Here is a 23282-nt window from a genome sequence, read left to right on the forward strand (position 1 = left end):
CTGGGATTGCATTTAGTATGTATTTAATAATACGTATGTATATGTAGAGAACACATAGAGATAGCATAACTATTATTAAATATTTGAAAGGTTACTTTTTTTTTAATTTATTCTTGTTGGCTTTTCTGGGTTGAAAAGTCTCAAGAAGTCAAATTTCCATTCACTATAGAGATGAATTTCTAATGAATGGGATGGGCTGTATTAAGAGAAAAGTAGATTCTCTGTTATTAATAGGTATGTCAGTCCCAGGTTGGATGATCATGTGATAAGCTGTGATAGGATAGCAAGGATCCCATGGGTGTTTGGGCCAGATGGTCTTTAACACCCCTTTCAAACATGAGTATATCTGAAATGTTAGAAAAGGCGTGGGTATATAACACAAATCATGATTTCGCAGTGTTCAGAATACTCGCTTTTAAATTGCTATCTCAGAACAAATTTATAGTGTTTCATTTCACTACTGTACCATTGTGATTCCTTAAAAGTTGTACATTCAGAATTGTGCTAGATACAGACGCAGCAGAATATGGAGGACACCAGAGATTGGACCACAATACCGATTTTTTTTCTGAAGATTTTAAACATAATGAGCGTCCCTTTTCTCTTTTGGTAAGTAAGGTCTTTAAAAAGATCTTTTCATTGCATTTTCATTTAACCCTTTATTTTTAAAGCAATGTTTTTGTTCAAAGAAACAACTCTTCAACAAAGTGGCATGCAAAAAACAAAACCAAATCAAAACTCGGTGGGGTTGATGGAGAAGTGAGCTGAAATACGGTGCTGTGCTGAATTTGGTGTTGGAAACTAAGGGGTATTTGGTGGACAGTTGAGGAAGTTTGGACATTAATAGGATTAAAAACTATTTCTCAAAAAATAAAGGGAAGGCATTTTTTTTCTATTTTTTATGCAATAGTTTATTTCCCTTCTATTGTCGCCTTTTTTTTTTTTTTTAAGATTTTATCTATTTATTCAGGAGAAATACAGAGAGAGGCAGAGACACAGGCAGAGGCAGAAGCAGGCTCTCTGTGGGGAGCCCAATGTGGGACTCGATCCCCAGACCTGGGATCACTACCTGAGCCAAAGGCAGATGCTCAACCACTGAGCCACCCAGGTGCCCCTATTGTTACTTTCTGTATAATATTTTACATCCAGCAGATTTCTATATTACTGATTCTCTAATGAAGTTTGATTTAAAACAACTTTATGAGGGTCTAAAACAATCTTTTTTTCTTTCCTGTAGTAATTAAAGACTGAAATTATTCTACTTAAAAAGTTTCTAATTTCCTCATGTCACTAAGGAAAACTTTAAATCATATGACTAACTTTTACTTTGTGTTGATAACACATATGAAAGAATATTGCTTTAAACTAGAAGGTTTCAATTTTTTTTAAAAATGTAGAATTTAGAAACTCTCCAGATTTGGAGGAAAATTTGTTTAATTTACGTCCAGACAGTAAGCTCAGGTCTAAGGTCTATATATCTACATTATGTTTTGTTTTTTTTTTTCCTTTTCCTGATTAGTCCTATGCCTCTTTTCCTCTCCCTCTCTCTCTCCTCCCTTTTACTCTCTCTCTCTTCCTCATTCTCCCTCCCTCTCCTTCCCTCCTTCTTTCTCCCTCCCTCTGCCTCTCTTTCCCCGTCCTTCCTTCCTTCCTCCCTCCCTATCTTTTGCAACTCTCATTTTCTTGTCCCTTTCCTCTTTTGTCACTCTGCTTCAGATCTGCATTTTTTTCACCATGAGAGGTCTTGGATTAAGATTTGTTTCACTTTTGTGAGGCCAGGATGTATCTAACCTATGTATAGATAGCTTTATCACAGCTGTTAAATTGTTTCATTTTCCAAAAATTTAGGTATAAGTCAAAAGGGAGCATCTGTAAGGGACCCTTGGTTCCTTCATTTTTCTATATATTCCCACCTCCTAAAATGGTGGCAAGTACATCACTCTGTAAGTCAACCATGTTATATACAGAATTCGCTTGCCAAAGACAGTGGCATAAAATAAATGAAAAGAGCAGAGATGAGCAAAATTGAATTGCTGATTGCAGGTTCTGAGGAAAGTGTAATGGCCACAGGAGACTTGCGTATTATCCTCTGTGTGTGTGCATATAGGTGGTGATGATGGGGATACTTATATAGCTTTAGATACAGGTGTAGATACATACACATTTTTAAGAGGGAGGACTTAATGGTACTATCAGATTTTTTCTCCACAAAGAATAATTATTGTAGTTTGTCAGAATATTCAGTTTTGCCATATAAAGATTGATAAAACACAGTTTTTGAAATGAATTTTATTTTTTTAAGACTTTATTTAGCGAGAACACATGAGTAGGGGGAGGGGCAGAGGGAGAAAGAGAGAGAATCCCAAGCTAATTCTGCACTAAGCTAATTCCCTCGGAAATGAATTTTTAAAATTATCTTAGAGGGGTCCTGAGTGGCTCTGTCAGTTAAGCATCCAACTCTTGGTTTCAACTCAGTTCATGATCTCAGGGTAGTGAGATCAAGCCCCAAGTCCAGTTCCATACTCAGCATGGAGTCTGCTTCAGATTTTCTACTTCTCTCTCTGTCCCTCCCCACCCCATTCATATGCTTTCGCTCTCTAAATAAATAAGATCTTAGGAAAATTATCTTAAAGTTCTGCAATAACCAAGAGTTAGAAACCCCTGAGGGATTAAGGAAGATCATTCAGCTTGCAAAGAGGAATCTTGGCTGCATTAAAGTGGAACTTGAACCAATCAAACCAGGCTGAAAGGAATTTGGAAGAGGCAGGCAAAATTCGTAGGTAGCAAACTTTATAAGCTTCGTGTATCCAGGGAAGATTCTGTAGGTTAGAGAGGCCTGGTAGTACATTGAAAAGACCACAGAATGTTGTGGCAGCAAACTTGGGATCGAGCCCCCTGTCTTCTACTTAGTCACTATGAGAACTCACCTTTCTGTGCTGCATTTTTCCCTCACCTGTGTAGTGAGGATCAGTAATAGTATACTTTCTACAGCAAGAGATTCTTAGGCAGCATAAACTCATTAATATGGCCAATATTTTTGGAAACTGCAACATGCTATTGCACATGTATTTTTAAAGTTATAATTGTCATGGCTATTCAGTTATGTTTTTAAGTATTTTAAGCCACATCAAAATACTAGGTGCTTTGAGGACACATAGTTAAAAAGACTTTCTCCCAATTTGAGGGAAATTATAATCTTAGGCAAGGGCTCACAATCTTTGGAGATGGGCAGAAAATATCTTGCCATCCTTTCAGTTTTTGTAAGAGTAAAAATATTCTATCATAATTAAAGCAAGCCAACTAACCAGTGGCAGCAACAGTCAGGAGATTATTTGGCAAGTACTTATTGAATTTACTTGCAAATAAGGAATGCACAGTTCTAAATTAGCAGGTGGAGTGGAGAGAATCACATAAGCCTTGATACCAGTTAGAGGAATACAGTGCTGCAAACGCACGAAAAATAGAACATAGCTTAACCACTGCCTGCATTGGAATTCTGATCCAACTTGGTCCACAAAGGTGATAATTAGCTCTGTCCTTCCCAGCAGCAGCATCTTGTTTCAATAACTTCAGGTGCTTGGGTGCCTGGGTGGCTCAGTGGTTGAACATCTGCCTTTGGCTCAGGTCATGATCCCAAGGTCCTGGGATCGAGTCCCACAACAGGCTCCCTCTGGGGAACCTACTTCTCCCTCTGCCTGTGTCTCTGCCTCTCTCTCTGTGTCTCTCATGAATAAATAAAATCTTTCAAAAAATAATAACTTCAGGCATTCAGGAAACACTCATTTAAATGTCTTTGGGCTCTAGGTGAAATGATTACTGGCTTTAATATAGGAATAAGGGAGCCCAAATAGACCAGAAAATCCAATAAAACATGTTCCTTCTTGCCAGACTTATCCTTTGAAGAGCCAAAGGGGGGAAAATCACATTAAAGAACAAACCTATTCTAAGAATGCCTCATTATAATAGAATTCTTTATTAAACTGGGTCATATGTGCTGGGATCCAGTCAGGTTTCTTGAACACGACTGTAGGCACTACAGGTCTTTTATTCCACCACCATTGTGAGATCACTTTTGCCTCTCACATGCCTGGAATAAGGGGGAGAAACAAAGCCTTCTTTCCTCCTCCATGAAATTTCTGCCCATCAAAACAAGTTTGCAGTATTTACTAAAGCTTAATTTGCAAGCTCAATAATCCAAAGGATCTGCTGAATATGTGTCAAATCTGTCTTCAAAGATAGTAACAAATACAGCTTGAAAGAATCTTAAAATATGAAGGAATCTTAAAATAACCATACAAGCTGCAGCCTCAGCAGGTACCATTCTAGCATCTTCCTTATTATATAGTCCGTAAGGTGAAACTATGAAGCCAGAGGAGAACTGTATGTGTACTACTGTTGAGACATGTTTGCTAAGGTCAGAGTATCCCACAAATGCCAAGAAGCATTAGGGCAGAATTTCTCCATTCTGCTTTACTGGCAATTATTGAAAACTCCATTTTAGCACACCCATTTCTCTATATCTTGATTTCTGATAGAGGAACTTGTATGTTACTTATGTGTCAGTCAGTGCACTGGAAGCAGGGAGGTTTTCTTTCCCTTCTCTGGTTCATAAATTCAAATTCCATGGCACAAATGGAAGAACAGATTATTGAACCTAAAATGAATTCGTTTCTTTTATAGTAACTCAAGTAGTCTCAAGGGTGATATGTAAATAAGGCAGTAATTTTAGCATTTATTATTTTGCCAGTTAGACTCCTTATCATTAAGAAGTAGATCTGTTTATTCTTATTCTAAATTTGGGAATTCAAAAGTAGACTTTTGGTTTAAGTAAGGAATTCGGTGTAGATGTATCTTTTATTGTCCTAGGTATTGAACATACAGTTTAACAATTGGGAAGTGTCTCTTGCTCTATCCAAAATCATAAACATGTTTAGGTTTTTCAGATAAGAAAAAAATCAAATTTGATTCTTAAAGCTTATTCTTTTTTAATATTTCTAAATTAGATAATATAGATTTCTAAACAGAAATATTTATTAGCATCACTTTTCTCTTAATGCAAAATAATGAATTAGAATAAGATTTATTTTTTCTTAGAAAACACTTTATGAACTAAAACACATATGTGAAAATTAAAATTATTTTATATATCACACTTATTTTTCAAAATAATTTGTAATTCTTTTATGATGAATATGTGTATGTAGACTATTAAAGGTCTAATGCCCTTTTCATCAAATGATGTTTTCACTCTTGAATTATGTGCTATTACTAAATTTAGCAATTTCTAAGAAAATTTAAAATTATTTTTTATTTAAAAGTCATCTTTAAATTTAGTTTTCAAATTTGTGACACCTGTTTTCAAAAACTGTATAATTACTTTTTATGACTCAATTTTGCAATCCTAGAAGAACATAATACTTTGCCTTTATAATATAGTAGATTATTGTGTGATCCATTTTGGTTTTGTTGTTGTTGTTGTTGTTTTGGCCATGTGAGTGTTCAGCATAGTGATTAAGTCATTAAGGTAGTCAAAATAACTGGATAGATTAGTATGCATTTTGTCTCTCTTAATAAATGAATTGGATTATACTGTTGCATTCTGATTCCTTCTGAAGTGTTGACTATAAATATAGCTAGAAAAAATTAAAGTCAAAAAAATTCAAAAAAAAATTAAATTCATGGCCATACATTACATTGTCTCATATGTCCTTAATGTGATCCTAACTATAAAATCTTTAGGGCTTAATGCTAACACATGGGCATGGTAAATATGTTGATCAGCATATATTTTCTGTGATATGCCTACTAAACAGTTTTTATGTACATGTACTTAAATATAAATTGTTTATATTTAAATATGCTTAAACATTTTTATGTTTAAACCTACTTATATTATGTTCATATTTCTTTTTACTTGCTGTATGAATCAAAACTATTTTTAGAATTAAAATTATAAAATGAGTTACAGAGCCAATACTTAGCACTAAATTATAGAGCCCCCAAACTGTTCATGTCTGTAATTGTCTCATCATAAGGATTAGTTCTGATTATCTTAAATCCTTTACTATAATTGCTAGTCATTTCCTAACCACTAAGAAAATTGATTTCCATACTCAGAACCCTAATAAAAAAGAAAACTCAAAATTCCATAAACAGCCATAGTTAAGAAAAATCACTTGCTTGGGGAAATTTTTTCATGTTGCCTATACTGCAAGGGCTCTAGAGCAACATAAACACATTCTAGTAATTAATACTGTGGTGAAAAATATAATTACACAATATTCTCGTTAATGATACTATACAATTATCAACTGAAGGTTTTTGAGCAGATAATATTAAGAGGTCTCTGAGTGTGACTGGAATTGGCATCAGAAAGCTCCTTACATAAAATGACTGGCCTCATTTAGTAAGAGTTCTTAGAACATTTTTTAACCATCAAATGCCAAAATAGGGAAATTCAATGCATATATTGCAAGCCTTGAACTTCTTATGTCATCCCTTTTGTTTTCTTCCTAAATTTGAGGTGGCTAAAATACCAAAAGATCACAGAAGGTAAGATTGTTTCTAAATTACAGGTTTATAATTATCATCTGTATTTTATTAATGAAATGAGTTACGAGGTTATGCATCCAACAGAGTAGATACCAAAACTGCAGGATTCAAACAGGAGATTGATGTGACCTGTCCTGATAGATCCCTGGGCCACACTGAGCAGAGACCTGTCGTTATTTGTTTAGGTCTGACTTGTTTGTTTCATGGCACCTGCCTAGAGAGCCTTGGACTTACCAGAATCCTTTCATATTCATATAAGACCATATCTAAAATCAGAGACATGTTTTTAATGTAAAGGGAACTGAGATTCTTTTGTCCAGTCTTTGGTGCTACTGAAAAATGTAGATTGCTCTTCTGTTTTAAAATGCTTAGTTCAGAATCATTCTCTTATAACCTGCTGCCCCACTGATCAGTTCCTCCTAGTTCCTATGATTCCCCAAACAACCCACATAGAATACAGTAAGTACATGGCAAACTCCTTTGAATGGGCACAACACTATCTCTCAACTGCTGCCTATTTTGATAAGAGTTGGAGAGAGATTTGGTTGAACCTATAAATTATAAGGAAAATACAGGGAAACAAATTATGGCATTGACATACAGGGTTTCTCCACACTTAATGACTTCAAGGATATAATGTTTGTCTTTTGGGAGTACTGGAAGCAAATCAAACCGTGAGACATTGAACTACCCAGTGGCTGTTAGCATTTGTGAAATTTTTCTCAGATAATGATGATCATTTTCTAAATCACTATTAACTGAAGATTAGAAAAACTCTTCTCTAGTTATTACAATCATAATATAAATTTCTTAAAGTGCTGTCATTTTACAACCACTTTAATCTATTGTTCAAAACCAACCAACTATGTTAGTGTATCTGATTTTTTTTTCTTTTTTTCTTTTTTTTTTTTTTTTTTTTTAGCGTTGTGAGAGTTCTTTATCACAAAAATCTTAGGGGAAAACATTGTGTCCATTTGCAGCCTTGAGATGTATTGGGACATACCATAGTCTCATTCAGTGAAAATCAGCTGTTGTTCTTTTATTTATTTCTTCCTTAAGCTCTGCCTGCTTTGCATCTTTCATCCTGATTTTAAACTATAAAGTTTTTTTTTAACTCATCAGTCAGACTTTCCCTTAAAGATAAGATGACTGAAATAATAAAATGCCAGCAGTGTTAGAAATGGAGAGATACTGTCACAATAACAGCAGTCTCATTATTTTTGCTCTTTTTGTTTTGTTTTAAAGATTTTATTTATTTATTCATGAAAGGCACAGAGAGAGAGAGAGAGGCAGAGACACAGGCAGAGGGAGAAGCAGGTTCCCCACAGGGAGCCTGATGTGGGACGCCACCCCTGGACCTGGGATCTCGCCCTTAGTGGAAGGCAGACGCTCATCCACTGAGCCGTGGGTGTCCCTGTTTTGGCTATTTGTTAATAGTAAACATGTTGTATGTAAAATAGGACATAAATATCAAGCAGTTCAGATCACTTCTCAATTTTATAAGAAACTTTTTCATATATAAGTAAGTATATTAAAGAATATCTTATGATATATGCATTTATTGGTCCCACTTTATTCTTTTAGTTAGTCATCATTGGCACCTACTTTGCCCACTGGCACCTGCTAAGAGTTAGAAATATGAAGACATAGGGCTTCTGCCCTTGTAAAGTTCATAGTCTGATGGGGAGAACCGATCATAAATGTGAAAAAATCACAATTGTTAGATGTTCAGAAAGAAATTACAATGCCCTTTAACTGGAGAACTCGGATTCAACTCTTGTCTCTGCCACTTACCAAGTGTGTGACACTGGGAAAACTATTTAGCTGCCCCATGCCTCCATTTCCTCATCTGAAAAACGGAGGTGATAGCAGTACTGCCTCCTAGGGCTGTTGTAAGGATTGAACGAACTAGGACTTAAAAGAAAAAGACACATAGACTAATGTCGCGTGTGTCCCAAACAAGTACTGAGCAACTGTTAGCTGCTGTCATCGTTTGGCATCCTCACGTTACAGAAGGGAACTCTGGGACCCGGGAGGCAAAGCAACATAGCCATGGTGACCCAGATTAAAAAAAGAAGGAAAATATAAAAATAAAAATGAAAAAGGAGGAGGAGGAGGAAGCAAACAAAAATGGACTAATAGCAAACGAAGTGAAGAAACTGTCTAGCGTTGTCAAGGGACAACAGCTCTGTGGAGCTGAAACTTTTTAAAATGCAAGAGCTAAGGGGCTAGCACAGCAAAGAGCATTCGGAGCAGAGACCAGAGTTGGGAAGATGTGCCGGGTTTAGGGAGCGAGGGGTGAGGGGAGAGGAGGAGATGCGTCCCCCACCTCGAGCCAGGATGGGAGACGGGTTCTGGGACAGAGCTGAGCCGGACCGCAGGGTGGGTGGGTATGAGGGGGTGCCTCCGTCGCAGGCTGCGGGGGGACGGGTAACACTGCGGAGCCCTCTGGGGGGTGAGGGGGTGGAGGTGAGGGGTGCTCCTCCGCAGGCTGGGGGGAAGGGACATGCGGAGCCCTCTAGAGGGGGGTGAAGGGGTGGAGGTGAGGGGGTGCTCCTCTGCAGGCTGGGGTGGTGGGGGGGACACTGCAGAGCCCTCTGGGGTGACTGCCTCCAAAGAGACTCAGGTGGACGCCAGGATCGTAAAGATGCCTCCTGGGAGCCCCAAGACTCCTAAAGAACCCGTAACCTGAAGCAAATGTGAGACTGCATCTTGTCCTTTTGACATAACGTTGTCGTGTCCGGTATTTCTTCCTATTGCACTGACATGATTGTGTTCACTTAGGTGTACATTCCGAGCCGAGTGGGCCTCATCCTGCAGAATGTGGATATGCCCAACTGAACCCACGGGATTTCAGCTTCCAGGAAAATGTGCGCTTGTTTTCGTCTTCTCATTGTCACAGAGCTTCTAGTGTGCAAGCTTTTCAAAATACAGTTGTCTAGACGAAACGTCAGATGTCTGAAATTTAATATTGGTTTATGCAAATGAATGTCACATTTTGCTTTAAGAAGTGCAGGGGGGAATAGTTTTTGAAATTTCAAGGAAGCTAGACTGTATTTTCCAGGCATCTGAGCAGCTACGATTCCCAAATGAAGTATTATATGTAATGTCTTTAAACAACTTTACTTTCTAGGTCGATATATGATACTTAAAGTTCAAATTTGAATCATGTGTCATGTATGATAATTACTGTTGAATGTACACAGTACTTTTTTAAGATGAACATTTGATGACTTTATTTGTTCTAAGTATATCTTGGTTTAAAATACAAAGCACCAAGGTTGCTACTATGTTTTTTTTTTTCCAAATTGTGTTTAGAAATACTGTAATAAATATGTAGTAATAATATAAAAAGAATTGGATCAAAGATAATATAAAGTCATTATAAACTCATCCATGCTTCATTTTGCATAAGTTTTGTCTTGTGATCTCTGCTTCACTTAGTATCTTGGTGGATGCTGATATGTCCGTCATTCTGAAGACCTGAATTAGTAATTGTAACATTTCAGAAAATGTCTTTTACTTTGGATCAATTAAAAAAAATGCAGAATTGCCTTTGCTAATGTTTACTTAGCTGTACTACCGCAGGGATGGATTTGGAATGAATGTTAAAATGCTTATCTTAACTCTGATACCTTCCCCACATATATGCACACCTGCCCAATGGACTAGGCATTGGGATTAATAATGTTTTCTTTAGGTACCATTTTGTAATGTAAAATCATACTAATTCAGATATCCAAGCTACCCTGCAGCTGTAAACCTGAGCACTTGTAGAAGTTGAATTTACTATCTCAACTCAGTGGGATACTCAATCATGAAATTGCCAGTCAAGTCATTAAATAGAAGGCTACACAGGTCTAAAATCATTGATACATAATTCATTCATAACTGAAAAATTATGATGCATTTATAAGACAAAGTGTCTGTCACATTTTTAAAGATCTTATTTTCCCTTTACAATAATACATTAATAATGACTGCTCCTTTTTTTGCTTTTAGCCTGATTATTCGTGACTAATGAACAGTACTTGGAAGTCTGTCTATTAAAAACTTATACAGTACTAGAAAAGATTAGTAAAAGAGACTTCTGTAGCTAAACCTACCATATATTTACCATTTTTCTTATAACTTAGGTCTGAAACATGTTGTTTGCTATAACTTCAAAGTAGAATAATAGTTTGATTTCCTGAAAGAATCAGTGATGCCAGCTGAGGATTATATATCCTAGGAAGCATTGCTGAAAGCCTCTGTGTTGCTTTGCCTGTTACAGGAATGTTATGAATATGTTAGCACTGCCATGATCTGTGTACATTATACCCATTATTGATAACAGTACAATGTACAACCAAGATGTTTTGTGTCCTAGTTTATAATTTCTTACTTTTGCATATCTTTTGTTTGAAGAGACTGGGAGTTTTCTATCACAGCTCCTTGAAAATAACAAGAAGTTGCTTCACACCTTGAGCCCATTTTCATTCCCTTGTGACCTCTGCGGCAAAATCAAAAAGACCAGAAAAAGTATAATGCTATGTTTTCATTATATTGATTGACTTTACTAATATGAGTTTTAGACTTTATTGGTCTAAAGTTCAAATTTAATAATGTAATCTAAGTTGCCTTTGTCAAATGCTCCCCCCCCACAAAAAAAAGAACAATAAAAAGATGTCGCGAGGTAGAAACTATAATACATGCAAACAAAATAGTAAGAGTTCAAAATAGAATGTAGTTTTGTTGTTAGTGTTTTTCCTATCAGAGCAGACAGCCTTTTTAGAACATTCTAATAATATTATATGGCATTTCTCTATATGGGTCTTCATTTTTGTATCAAAAACTTTCTCATCATGTACTCTAGTGAGAAGTTCTGTGTTTTTACTGGTGAAACATTTTCAACAATCACCACAGAGAGATACAAAATTTTACTCTCTATGCCTTATAATTTTTTTGTCCTCTAATATGATTATCACGCACACCAAAACTGAGAGTCCTCTTTGTTGACTGTTTTAGAGCAAATATTTTTACCATTCTGCTCCTGTATGTTCTAGAAAACATATGATTACAGATATCTTTCCATTGTTTTTTAATATCAGTGAATGGCTAGTAATTACTCTTTTATCCAAAATAGAATTTACCCCTAATGCCAATGATGTTGAATCTTTTAACAGTAGCTCTTGTGGAAAATACCAGTCTTTAATAATCAAAAACTGAACTGTAAACATTTTCCCTAGAATGTTTCCCACTTGATATCACTTGAACTCTGAGGGTCAACTCCTTTCATATGATTTTTTCCTGTACATTTGATGTTTCTTACATTGTCCCATTCTTTGCTGATGCATTCATCTCTAACATAAAATGAGGGATTTAGCCACCATGTTCCTCAAGTTCAAAAAATAACCAGTGACAATAAATTGACTTTTCTTGAGGCAACTGTGAAAGAATGCATGTATTTTTTCCTCTTGACTCGAGCACTCCCCTTAGCAATATCGGTTCAACATTTGTCAACCATCAGGGTTACAGCCATTGCTATGCGGGATCATACAGGAGGTTGTCTGAATAAGGAGCCTATTCTTCAAATAATACAGAAGAGAATGCAGACAGATCTCGGGGAAGCGATGAAGGGTAATATGTTTTCCTCTCATGTTCAGCTGCGGCTTCAGGGCAAATATCTTTTCACTGTCTCTGGTCCTGCAGCCATTGAATCCTGTGATGAAAGCAACATAAAATAGGTTTCCTGTTGCTCTTCCTGTTTAGAGCAAGCCAAAGCAGATATACCTGATAGAAACCAAAACAGTAAAGCAGCTTTCTGACTGGCCTCACACCTCTGAGACGATTTATTTTTGCCTCTTTTGAGTCATATCCTGAACTGGGGTTCTTTAGAGTCTTGGGTTTCATTAATCTGTAGATTCCTTTTAGGGAAACAAGCCCTGAGCTAAGAACTTTGCTACGTAGAATATTTGATGAAAGAAAATAGAAATCTAAGCCTAGCAATGTCATGTCCTTTATTCAGCAGAGTTCATTTATCATTCACGATGCGTTAGAATTAAAATGTAGATAAATTTCCCCCACTAAAGCCAGCCTTCAGGAGGGAAAAAATCAAATGAACTCCCTACTAATTTTTTTGCTCTATTATCTTATTAATGGTGATTTGTAGAGAATTGCAGAGAAACATTCATACTTAAGGGCAGCATTTCTTAATTGGTAGTGTGAGAAATTAAGATACAGTAGCTCTAAGTGTTTTTGCCTTTCTGTAATTTAAAACATTACATCTGGATTTTAACTCTTGGCAAAAACTGTGTAGAGAATGTAATGTTTATTTACATGAAAAAATGTATTTTGTGATAGATATGCTTATGCTACAGGGCATGTCATTCAGAAGTTGGCTTATGATCTACAGTTTTTCTTGTGATTTGTGCCAGACCAGAGAGAGCTATTTGGCCCTCACATATTCTGGATAGACCACTTCACCTAGAAGCCTGCACTGTATTTTACAAGAGCCATGCGATACAATGGTCAGAAGGCCTGTGCTCCAGTTACAGCTCTTCCTTTCAGAGCCTCCTGTCAGAAAGCACTCACTGACTCTTAGTTCTTATCTAGGGCAATAAGACAAAGGGGAAAAAAACAACAACAACCATCGGTTTTATAAATGCTATTGTTTGATCAACAGCCAAATGAATGGTGAACATCTTTGAAGTCTGAAGTTCGTTGTCAGGGACACACTACCTCACCATCACCTGCCTATCCTTCAAAGCTTCTGCACTGAGTTATCCGCCCTCCCCCAGGCAGGAATGTGTGGGCTGCTTTAAAGAGAAAGGCATTTTGCTTTTCCTCCCCCAATGCAAGTGACCAAATGTCAATCCTCCTCCACCGCTGCTTTCCTTTGCTTATTTTAGCTTTCTCTCTGAGTGCACTGGGACATTCCAGTGAATTCCATTCCCCTGCAGCCAGTGTTCTGCCTCCTTAGTGGTCCATTACCCTCTGAACTTTGCACTTGCATAACTCAGCCTTGTGAATGGAAGTTCACAGCCCATTTCTAGTACCCAACAGGGCAAGGGAAAGTGTATATGCAATGAAATAGCCACAGGTGCCCTCCAGTGAGGGATGGCAACCACGTGCTAAAGGGGTCTGTGTTTCCTTCTTCCCCTTCTGCTCACACTACTAACAGAGGGAATTAATTGCAGAGGAAACTCTTAAGAATTGCACAAGAGAGCTTAGGTTAGAAACACTTTGGCCCATCATTTTTGGGATTGAAAGTCTGTACTCTCTCAGACATACGCATATTTATTACATAAATGTTTGCACAACTAAATAGTAATTTTTTCAAGAAGGGGGAGCTTGACCTGCAATTCCCACAGTTGTTTTGCTACTTACAGTAAGACAATGCATAGCAGAAAACTAGCAAAAAAGCTACCACCCTAAATTATCTTACCACATGAGGATGTAAATTAGGTGACATGTCTTCAACCTGTTTGTGCATGCTTGCCTAAGGTCTTACAGGAAATAGTTGTAAATGCATGAATAAAGCGATCCAACCTATATATGTATTTATAACATATATATAGGGCTCCATGAATACATGCAGTCATACATGCAGAATTTGTAAGTAAACTGAAAATCCACAAAGTTTACTGATTCTAATATTTATCTTGAACTAATGAATTGTGTGATCTTTGTGTGATACTACGTAATGTAGGCTACTTTTCTGGTCATAATATGAACATCAAATCTAAACATGTGATTTTATTTGGATTTAAAGAAGTTTTCAAATCTTGGGATGAAATGCCATAAGTATTTCAATCCCTTTAGAATTTGTCACTTCAGACTACTTGGCTATGAGTCTTTTATTTTTCCTCGAGAAAAAGAAGAGGAGGGGAATGAAATACCTTTATTACTTCTTTATGTATGTCCACTAGGGTTTCTTTTTAACTGAGTTTGTAATGTCACTTTCCATTCACTCCAGCAATATATATGGTGAAAAATACTACATGTAATTTCATTTCATAAATGCCTCTAGCTGCGTTGTCAACTATTGATTAAAACCAGTCATGTGATACAGAAGTCCCCCAAACATATGTACTTTCAATCCCCTCTATCACTCAGTTATATCAAAACTGCAGTAGAATGCCTAATTCTAGGGCACCTGGGTGGCTCAGCGGTTGAGCATCTGCCTTTGGCTCAGGGCGTGATCCCAGGGTCTTGGGATGGAGTCCCACATCAGGCTCCCCGCAGAGAGCCTGCTTCTCCCTCTGCCTATGTCTCTACCTCTCTATGTGTGTGGCTCTCATGAATAAATAAAATCTTAAAAAAAAAAAGAAGAAGAATGCCTAATTCTGTAAAATATATATTAAGACATACCGTATTAGCTGTCATGTACTAAGTGCTTTCTTCTTACCCCATGCCCTGTGCTGGTACTTTATACTTATCACTGAGTCTCTTAAACTCTGCAAAATGCTTATAATTACCCTTGCTTGCGTCAGTGCTGCTCCTCATCCTATTACCCTCTGCCATATTCCACAGCAGATCCTTGACAATGTCTAAATCAGGAGCCGAAATTTGGCTCCCATTTGTATTAGTTTGTCTTTGATTGGATTTGAATGTCTTTGACGAGGGAATGGGGGGACTTGTGAAATCACACTGGGGTGTGTAATGCCCCACACTCTGTTTGATGGTATTCAAGTTCCAGCAATTATTTTTGTCATGAATTGCATAAAAAAAAAAAAGATAAAAAATCTGGGAACCCAGTTCCCAGATCCTGCTTTCTAATGCTCTTCTCCAATAAAAGGAACTAGGACTCCTTGCAGAGATGGCTGATTCTACAGCTACAGGGAATATACAAGATGAACCTGAGGTTTCTTGTAGTGCTAGAAAATGAAGAAGTGCCCCCAAATCAAAAGAACGGGAGCATGTCAAAGGGACACAGGAGCCAATTGAAAGGCACCCAACAGCTACACCTGAAACCATTTGAGCAACATAATACATAATACATAAATAATATATTACTGCAAAAAGTATAAAATAAGTACCCGTGAGTTCATACTGATATAAATACTTGAATAAATAACTTAATGGGGGGGGGGGGGGACAAATCTCCTGCACAGAAGAATGCTAAATAATTTGTACCCCTATAAAAGGGAGAGCTTGACTCTCCCTAACCTGAACCCCAACTCTCTCCCTTATGTGTGGGCTGCCCTTAGTGATCCCCTCCTCAAGACAAAGAAAGGAGAAAAATAAATCACAGTGGGAAAAGCTGAAAAACTACCTCAGCCAGGTGACTGTGGTTAGCATCATCAGTGAGTCATGTTGGTAGCATGTACTCCTGATACGATGTGATGAAGTGAGGAGAATGACAAAAATACAGTCCTCCAAACCTGTAACTCTAGTCTTACCATAAAAAAAATTATAAAAAATTTGGGGGCTAGTGTGTCTATCAATTATATATCAGGAGATTATGCATATAAGATTGTGTGTGTTAGATTTCATGTACGTGTGTGTATATCCCTGTGTATAATATGTACAACATATATAAAGAGTTTTATTTTGAGGAATTGGCTCCTATGATTATGGGTACTGACAAATCTGAAACCTTCAGGGCAGGCTGGAGAATTTGAAACTTGGACAAGAAATGATACTGTGGTCTTGAAACAGAGTTCTTTTCTGGGAAATCTCAGTTTTTGCTCTTAAGGTCATCAACTGATTGGATGAGGCCCCACCCACATAATCAAGTAATCTTTACTTAAAGTCAACCCTGAAGATGTTGAACATTTTATTAACAAAAATGACCAGGTGTCATAATTTAGCCAAGTTGATTTAATATAAGAGTAATCATCATAGAGATATCTCCCCAGGTAAGGAATGCCAAACAGGGTAGGTCTAAGAAACTCTCACAGTCCAGAGTTGGTTAAAGAAGTGTGACAACTAAATGCACTCTGATATCCAAAATGGGATTCTGAAGCAAAAGAAACATTGGGGAAAAAACTAGTGAAATTCAAATAAGATGTAGCTTAGTTAATAGTGTATAATAAAATTATGTAAAAGAAGACAGATGCCTAAACAGACATGTCTTCTTTTACATAATTTTTATACACTATTATAAATTCTTATATAAATTCTTCTTTATAGTGGAAAGGTAGTGTTACAACAGATCACATCCAGTGTTCCCTGGGAGACAAACCAACACTGACAACACTGACAAGCGTAGGAGCCTAAAAACATGACTCTGAGGTGACAGAAATAGTGTTGGCCAATTGTCTTTTCACCATCTTCTTTCCTGACCAACAGATAAAGCAAAAGTCTAAAATCATGACTATGTGGAAGTAAATGTCTAAAACTTACGTCTTGTTGGTTGTTATTGGATTATTTCCTCTGAGACATTCTACTTTTTATATGGGTCATGCCCTCCAAGGGCACAAATAAAACATTATGAAACCAATACTCAGGATTCTTGGTAAAATGTCTTTCAGAAATAACTTGTTAGCAATGCTATAGGGAAAATCATTCATTTAGCTGGTTGGACATATAGCTTTCAACCATCTCTCTTAGAACAATATTTCATGTTAAGAAATAAAATGCTTATGAATGTCCTCCAAAAATTAAGAGCTTACTACAATCCTCAGGCTGGACAAAGTTAGGCTGAAATTACACATAAATCCTAAAAATCACTAGACAAATGAAAGTTTACTTTTCACTCATATCACATTTCAGTGCAGGACAGGTAACCCTCCATCTTGTAGCTATGCTATCTGGAATATGTGGCCTCCAGAGTCATAATAAAAGAAGAGAAAACTGAAGAATTGCAAAAACAAGACCAGGTTTGGAAATAGTTTGTGCTCCTTTTGTCCCACCTTGTTAGAATTGAGTTACGTTGTCCTGACCTAACTGCTGAGGAGGCTGGATCTTTCTGTGTCCAGGAAGGGGAAACAGTGTAATAAAAACATAACATTGCATCTGCCAGAATTGTCAACTAAGTTTGGAAAATCTTACATGCTTAGTTCTCCCTTACAGGTTTATAATGCAAATTAAATATTAAATACCCTGTGAATTTCTATAGTAAGGAAACTAGTTTAACATTGTTTCCCAAACTTTTTTTAACATTGTTTAGCTCGGTTCTTATCCTCAAGGAACATCAATAAATATCTTGAAAAAAAGCACTATGTTTGCTTAAGCCCCATTTGGATGCACTAACTTGAAGATACATAGCTCTCCTTTTTCTGTGCTTCAATGTACAACAATTCTTCTCAAAATCTGTGTGTGTGTGTGTGTGTGTGTGTGTGTTCACTTCACTTCCAAGTCAGCTTATCTAGGAGTCAATGTTACCATCAAAATCTTTTCTTGATCTCATAATTTAACCACTAGTGGACAATTTTATTTCCCTAGATTCAGAAATCTCCTGATTGGTAGGTATTTAATAGAATCCTCCAATACATCCTCTTATTGCACTTCACAGATACAATGTTGGTTTTGTGGCGGTGTTTTTTTTTTCCCCCCCAAATCGAAGGTTTGTAACAACCCTGAGTTGAGCAAATCTATCAGTGCAATTTTTCCAACGACAATTGCTTAATTCATGTCTGTAGCATTTTGGTACTTTTCACAATATTTCAAACTTTTTCATTATCATATTTGTGATGGTAATCTGTCATCAGTGGTCTTTGATGTTACTGCTGTAATTGTTTGGGGATGCCAAACAATTGTTCGGAGATGCACCCCGAAAAGATGGTGAATTTAATAACTATTGTATGTGTTCTGACTGTTCCACTGACCTGCTGTTTCTCCGTTTCTCTTATTCTCCTTGGACCTCCCTATTCACTGAGACACAATTATACTGAAATTAGGCCAATTAATAACCCCACAATGGCTTCTAAGTGTTCAAGTGAAAGGAAGAGTCACATATCTCTCTAAGTCAAAAGCTAAAAATGACTAAGTTTAGTAAGGAAGCATATTGAAAGCTGAGATGGTCTAAAAGGTAAGCCTTGTGCACCAATTAGCCAAGTTGTGAATGCAGAGAAAAACTTCTAAAAGGAAATTAAAAGTGCTACTCCAAGGAACACATGAATGATAGATAAGAAAGCAAAAGAGCAATATTGCTAATAGGGAGAGTTTTTGTGGTCTGGATGGAAGATCATATCAGCCACAACATTTCCTTAAAGTCTAATCCAGAGCAAAGACCTAACTTTCTTGGAAGTGGCAGCAAGTTATCCAGAACATAAAGTGAAGATCATTATTGCAGGTGATTACACTAAACAACAGATTTTCAATGTAGATGGGACAGTCTTTTCTCACATACCTAGAGAAAAGTCAATGCCTGGTTTCAAAGCCTCAGAGGATAGGCTGACTTTCTTATCTGGGGGCTAAATGAAGCTGGTGACTTGAAGTTGAAGCCAGTGTTCATTTACCATCCTCCAAATCCTAGGACCCTTAAGAATTATGTTGAATCTGGGAATCCCTGGGTGGCTCAGTGGTTTAGCGCCTGCCTTCGGCCCAGGGCCTGGTCCTGGAGTCCTGGGATCGAGTCCCGCATCAGGCTCCTTGCATGGAGCCTGCTTCTCCCTCTGCCTGTGTCTCTGCCTCTCTCTCTCTCTCTCTCTCTCTCTCTGTCTCTCATGAATAAATAAATAAAATCCTTAAAAAAGAAAGAATTATACTAAATCTACTCTATCTGTGCTCTATAAATGGAACAGAAAGCCTGGATGACAGCACATCTCTTTACAACATGTTTTACTGAATGTTTTTAGCCTACTGCTGAGACCTACTGCTAAGAAGAAATGATACCATTCAAAATATAACTGTTCATTGACAATGCACCCAGTCACCCAAGACCTCTGATGGAGATGTATGAGATTAATATTGTTTTCATGGCTGGGAGTACAGCATCCATTCTGCAGCCCACAGATCAAGGAGTAATTTCAACTTATGAGTCTTACTATGTGAGAAGTGCATTTTTTAAAGCTATGGCTGGCCTAGAAAGTGATTCTTCTGATGGGTCTGGTCAAAGTCAGTTGAAAACATCCTGGAAAGGATTCACTATTCTAGATGTCATTAAGAGCATTCCTGACTCATAGGAAGAGGTCAAAATATCAACATGAACAGAAGTTTGGAAAAAGTTGATTCCAACCTTATGGATGACTGAGGGATTCAAGCCTTCAGTGTGGGAAGTAACTGCAGATGTGGTAGAAACAGCAGGAGAAGCAAAATTAGAAGTAGAGCTCCAAGATGTGACTGCATTGCTGCAATCTCAGGATAAAACTTTAACAGATGAGGAGTTGACTCTGATGGATGAGCAGAGTGGTTTCTTCAGATGGAATCTACTCCCAGTAAAGATGCTGTGAAGATTGTTGAAATGACGACAAAAGGTTTGGAATAGCATATAAACTTTGTTGATAAAGGAGCAGCCAAGCGTGAAAGGATTGACCAATTTTGAAGAAGTTCTATAGGTAAAATCATCAAACAGCATTGCATGCTACAGAGAAATCATTTGTGAAAGGAAAAGTCAATTGATGTGACATTCTTGACTGTTGTCTTATTTTAAGAAATTGCCACAGCCATGTCAACGTTCAGCAGCCACCACCTTGATCAGTCAGCAGCCATCATCTTTGAGGCAAGACCTTCCACCACAAAAAGATGACAACTCATTGAAAGCTCAGATGATAGCATTTTTTTTAGAAATAAAGTATTTTTAATTAAATTATGTACTTTTTTTTTAGAAAGAATGATACTGCACACTTAATGGACTACGGGATTATGTAAACATAGCTTTTACATACACTGGAAAGCCAAAAAATTAATTTGACTCACATTATTGAAATACTAGCTGTATTGCAATGGTCTGTGCCTGCACCTGTGATATCCCTAAGGTCTGCCTCTCCTGACCTCACAGTTCTGTGAAGCCAGTTTCCCCAGATTCTCAGAAATCTTAGAACCAGATTGATGGCTGACTTCTTCTAGAAAGAGAATAAAATTTCATGGTATGCATGTCATTTAATTACCTAATTCCTGAATTGGTTTACTCTTAGTTTTCTTTTGCTCTGATTATTTTTACCTGTACATTTAAATTTCATTTTTATATCACTTATCATAGTATGCATTTGTAAGCCACCTAAATCATTTTGGGGGTAAGGCAGTAAATAGATGATCTGTAGATAGATCATAGATTAGATAGACAGGTAGACAGATGAATAAATATTTTAAATATGGCTTTTGTTGTTCTGATTGCACAGTCTGTAGCTATGTGTTTCTGTATTTTGTGACTAGTTGCTGAGGAACCACTTAGAGTTAATGAGAAGTATAGGAGCTTCCCTTGATATTTCATTAGTCTAAAACTTGGATTTTCTAGATTCATGAAGATTTCTATGCAGTATTGTGGCAGCAGAATGTTAAATCTAATTATGATGTGTGAAACATATTAAAATATATGTGAAAAAATGATGAATTTTCCTTGTGTGACAAAAATAATAAATTATTTTGTGTACTTTATCAAACTTCATACACACACACACACACACACCTCTTAAAATGTATTATAGTAGAAATATGAAGGTAATGTAAAAAGTTAGGATAAACTCAATATTGGACAAAACTAAAAATTAAATGGGTAAAATAATATATGCTTATTGACAGGCAGTTACAGAAATGAAGTTAGTAATATTCAGCTTTAGTTTCTGTCTTTTGAAGGAGCATTCCCAAATAAAAATCATTCTTGTCCCCCTTGGCCAGTTATTTCTGGTACTGCTCAGAGTCCTAGCATGATGTGGGCCCCTTCTTGACATTCTGGCTGGCTAGCCAAATGTCAGTTTAAAAAAAGATAAGGTTGTTATTCATTCATTATTATTCAACCATGTATTGAGATACTGGGCCAGGTGCTAGGAATGTAAAGATAAATAAGTAATAGAATTTCACAAATTAGTATGCTGACTGTAGTCTCAAAGGAGCAAATAGATTGTCGTTGTGGCAGAGTCTACAGGTTTTCTATCCAATGTCCATTCTTCTGTCTTCCATAATAATAGAATCATTATTCAGGTGCCAAAAGACTTCACTTCCCAGGCATGTGACTAACTTCCAAGCAAAAACAAGAAGCTGGGTAGAACTTTCAGGAAGACTTCTTAAGATGGAAAATAGAAAATTAGGGTATTTCCTAATAACAACCTCTACCTTCTCCCTCCAGCTCCTTGGTGTGTAGACAAAATGACTGGAGGTCTACATCCCTCTTAGTTCATGAGACACCTTTACATGCTAGATGATAGAAGAGAAAGAAGATGCTAGATTCTTGATGATTATACAGCCGTGGGCCACCTTTACTCCGGATTTCTTTCTTTCTTTTTTTTTTTTTTTTTTTTTGAAAAGAAAAATAAGCCCTTACATATTTACTCATATATTTAAGATTTTCTGTTACATGCAGCTAAACACATAAATGATTCACTTCTAGTGAAACAAAATGATCTAACTGATGAAAAAAAATCAAGAGTTAGGTCTTGTGTGTATAAGATTCCAGTAAGTAGGTGAATAAGGCTGTCAATACACAGAGAGAAGGTGTATTAGTATATTAGAAGTAGGAAGTTACATTGAGCATTCTCTAACACATTAATTCATTCAACATGACTTACTAGTTCAGAGTCTATGAAGAAAAAGATAAAGAAGAACGGAGGAATGATAAGTTAGAACCGGTTTCTAAATGGCCTTCAATGCGTAAGCTAAGAAGATTGGTTTCTGTTTTACTTATGAAATGGTCATTAGAATTATTTACAAAATAAGAAAAAGTAATATTTAGAGCTGAATAGACCTTAAAATTGGCTACTCTAGTGTTTTTTAAAATGTGCTATGGGGGACACCCATTTTTATGTTTGTAATTCCACATGGTGCTTTTTTGAAGAGACTATTACAAGGCTAAAAGAATGTGAAATCTACCAACCAAACCCTTCGTTCTACTTTTGGAAAATTTTGACTCAGAGGAGCCTTTTGCCCATGATCCCACTGCAAGTTAGGACTTAACCACACGTGTACAGAACATTAGCCACACTCCCCATTATGTTAAGGTATTCAGAGAGCTGAGCCTCGGGAAGATGCTCTGAAGTATACTTTGCAGGGGAAAAATGTTGGTGGCTGGGAAACTGGCTACTGAAGAGAACCAGTGAAGGAAACTGAGCTTGTACTGTAACTTTGCGAACTGGAGCCTCGATTTTTCAGTCCGATATTTGGACTCTTCAGTCCTGAGGCTATCAGACATGAAAGATTATTTCAAGCTAATTTCCTGATCATATTTTGACCTGTGACTCTAAAACCCCGAGAATTTTCTTTCTTAATCTTAGTATGCTTGGACATAGATATTGTCCCCACGGTCCTCATGCTCATCTGTATCATGTCATTGTTTTCCAAGAGGCACCTGGAGTCTCCTTATTTGCTTTCATTGGGCTTCACATTCTGATAACTACCAGTGATAATTTAAATAACTGTCTTTCACCGTATCTTATGGACTACCATCTCATTTTCCACTAATGATGGAGTCACTATTACCTTCAATTCTCACTATGCAAGATAACTAATACAGAGACTCAACTTTTGGTGGCTCTTTACCTAGGATATTCTTCTGATGCCAAATATTGAATCAGTCAGAGGCAGTCAGGAAAACAGACATCACTACAGGCATTAAAAATACAGGGGATCCCTGGGTGGCTTAGTGGTTTAGCGCCTGCCTTTGGCCCAGGGCGCGATCCTGGAGTCCCGGGATCGAGTCCCACGTCTGGCTC

At 37.0% G+C, this 23282-nt stretch overlaps 1 protein-coding gene across 1 annotated transcript in view; it reads left to right on the forward strand.

Annotated features, from left to right (window-relative positions):
* Positions 1 to 11987, forward strand: part of GBE1 (1,4-alpha-glucan branching enzyme 1) — a 268368-nt gene extending 256381 nt beyond the window's left edge. Inside the window, exons 15-16 of the mRNA XM_038581192.1 lie at positions 492 to 609; positions 9337 to 11987. Of these exons, the coding sequence (XP_038437120.1) occupies positions 492 to 609; positions 9337 to 9393 (175 nt within the window). The 3' untranslated portion in view covers positions 9394 to 11987. The remainder of the gene's footprint in view (positions 1 to 491; positions 610 to 9336) is intronic.
* Positions 11988 to 23282: the final 11295 nt, after the last annotated feature.

The sequence above is a fragment of the Canis lupus genome, chromosome 31 (genome assembly GCF_011100685.1).
Source record: "Canis lupus familiaris isolate Mischka breed German Shepherd chromosome 31, alternate assembly UU_Cfam_GSD_1.0, whole genome shotgun sequence".
Classification (NCBI taxonomy): domain Eukaryota; kingdom Metazoa; phylum Chordata; class Mammalia; order Carnivora; family Canidae; genus Canis; species Canis lupus.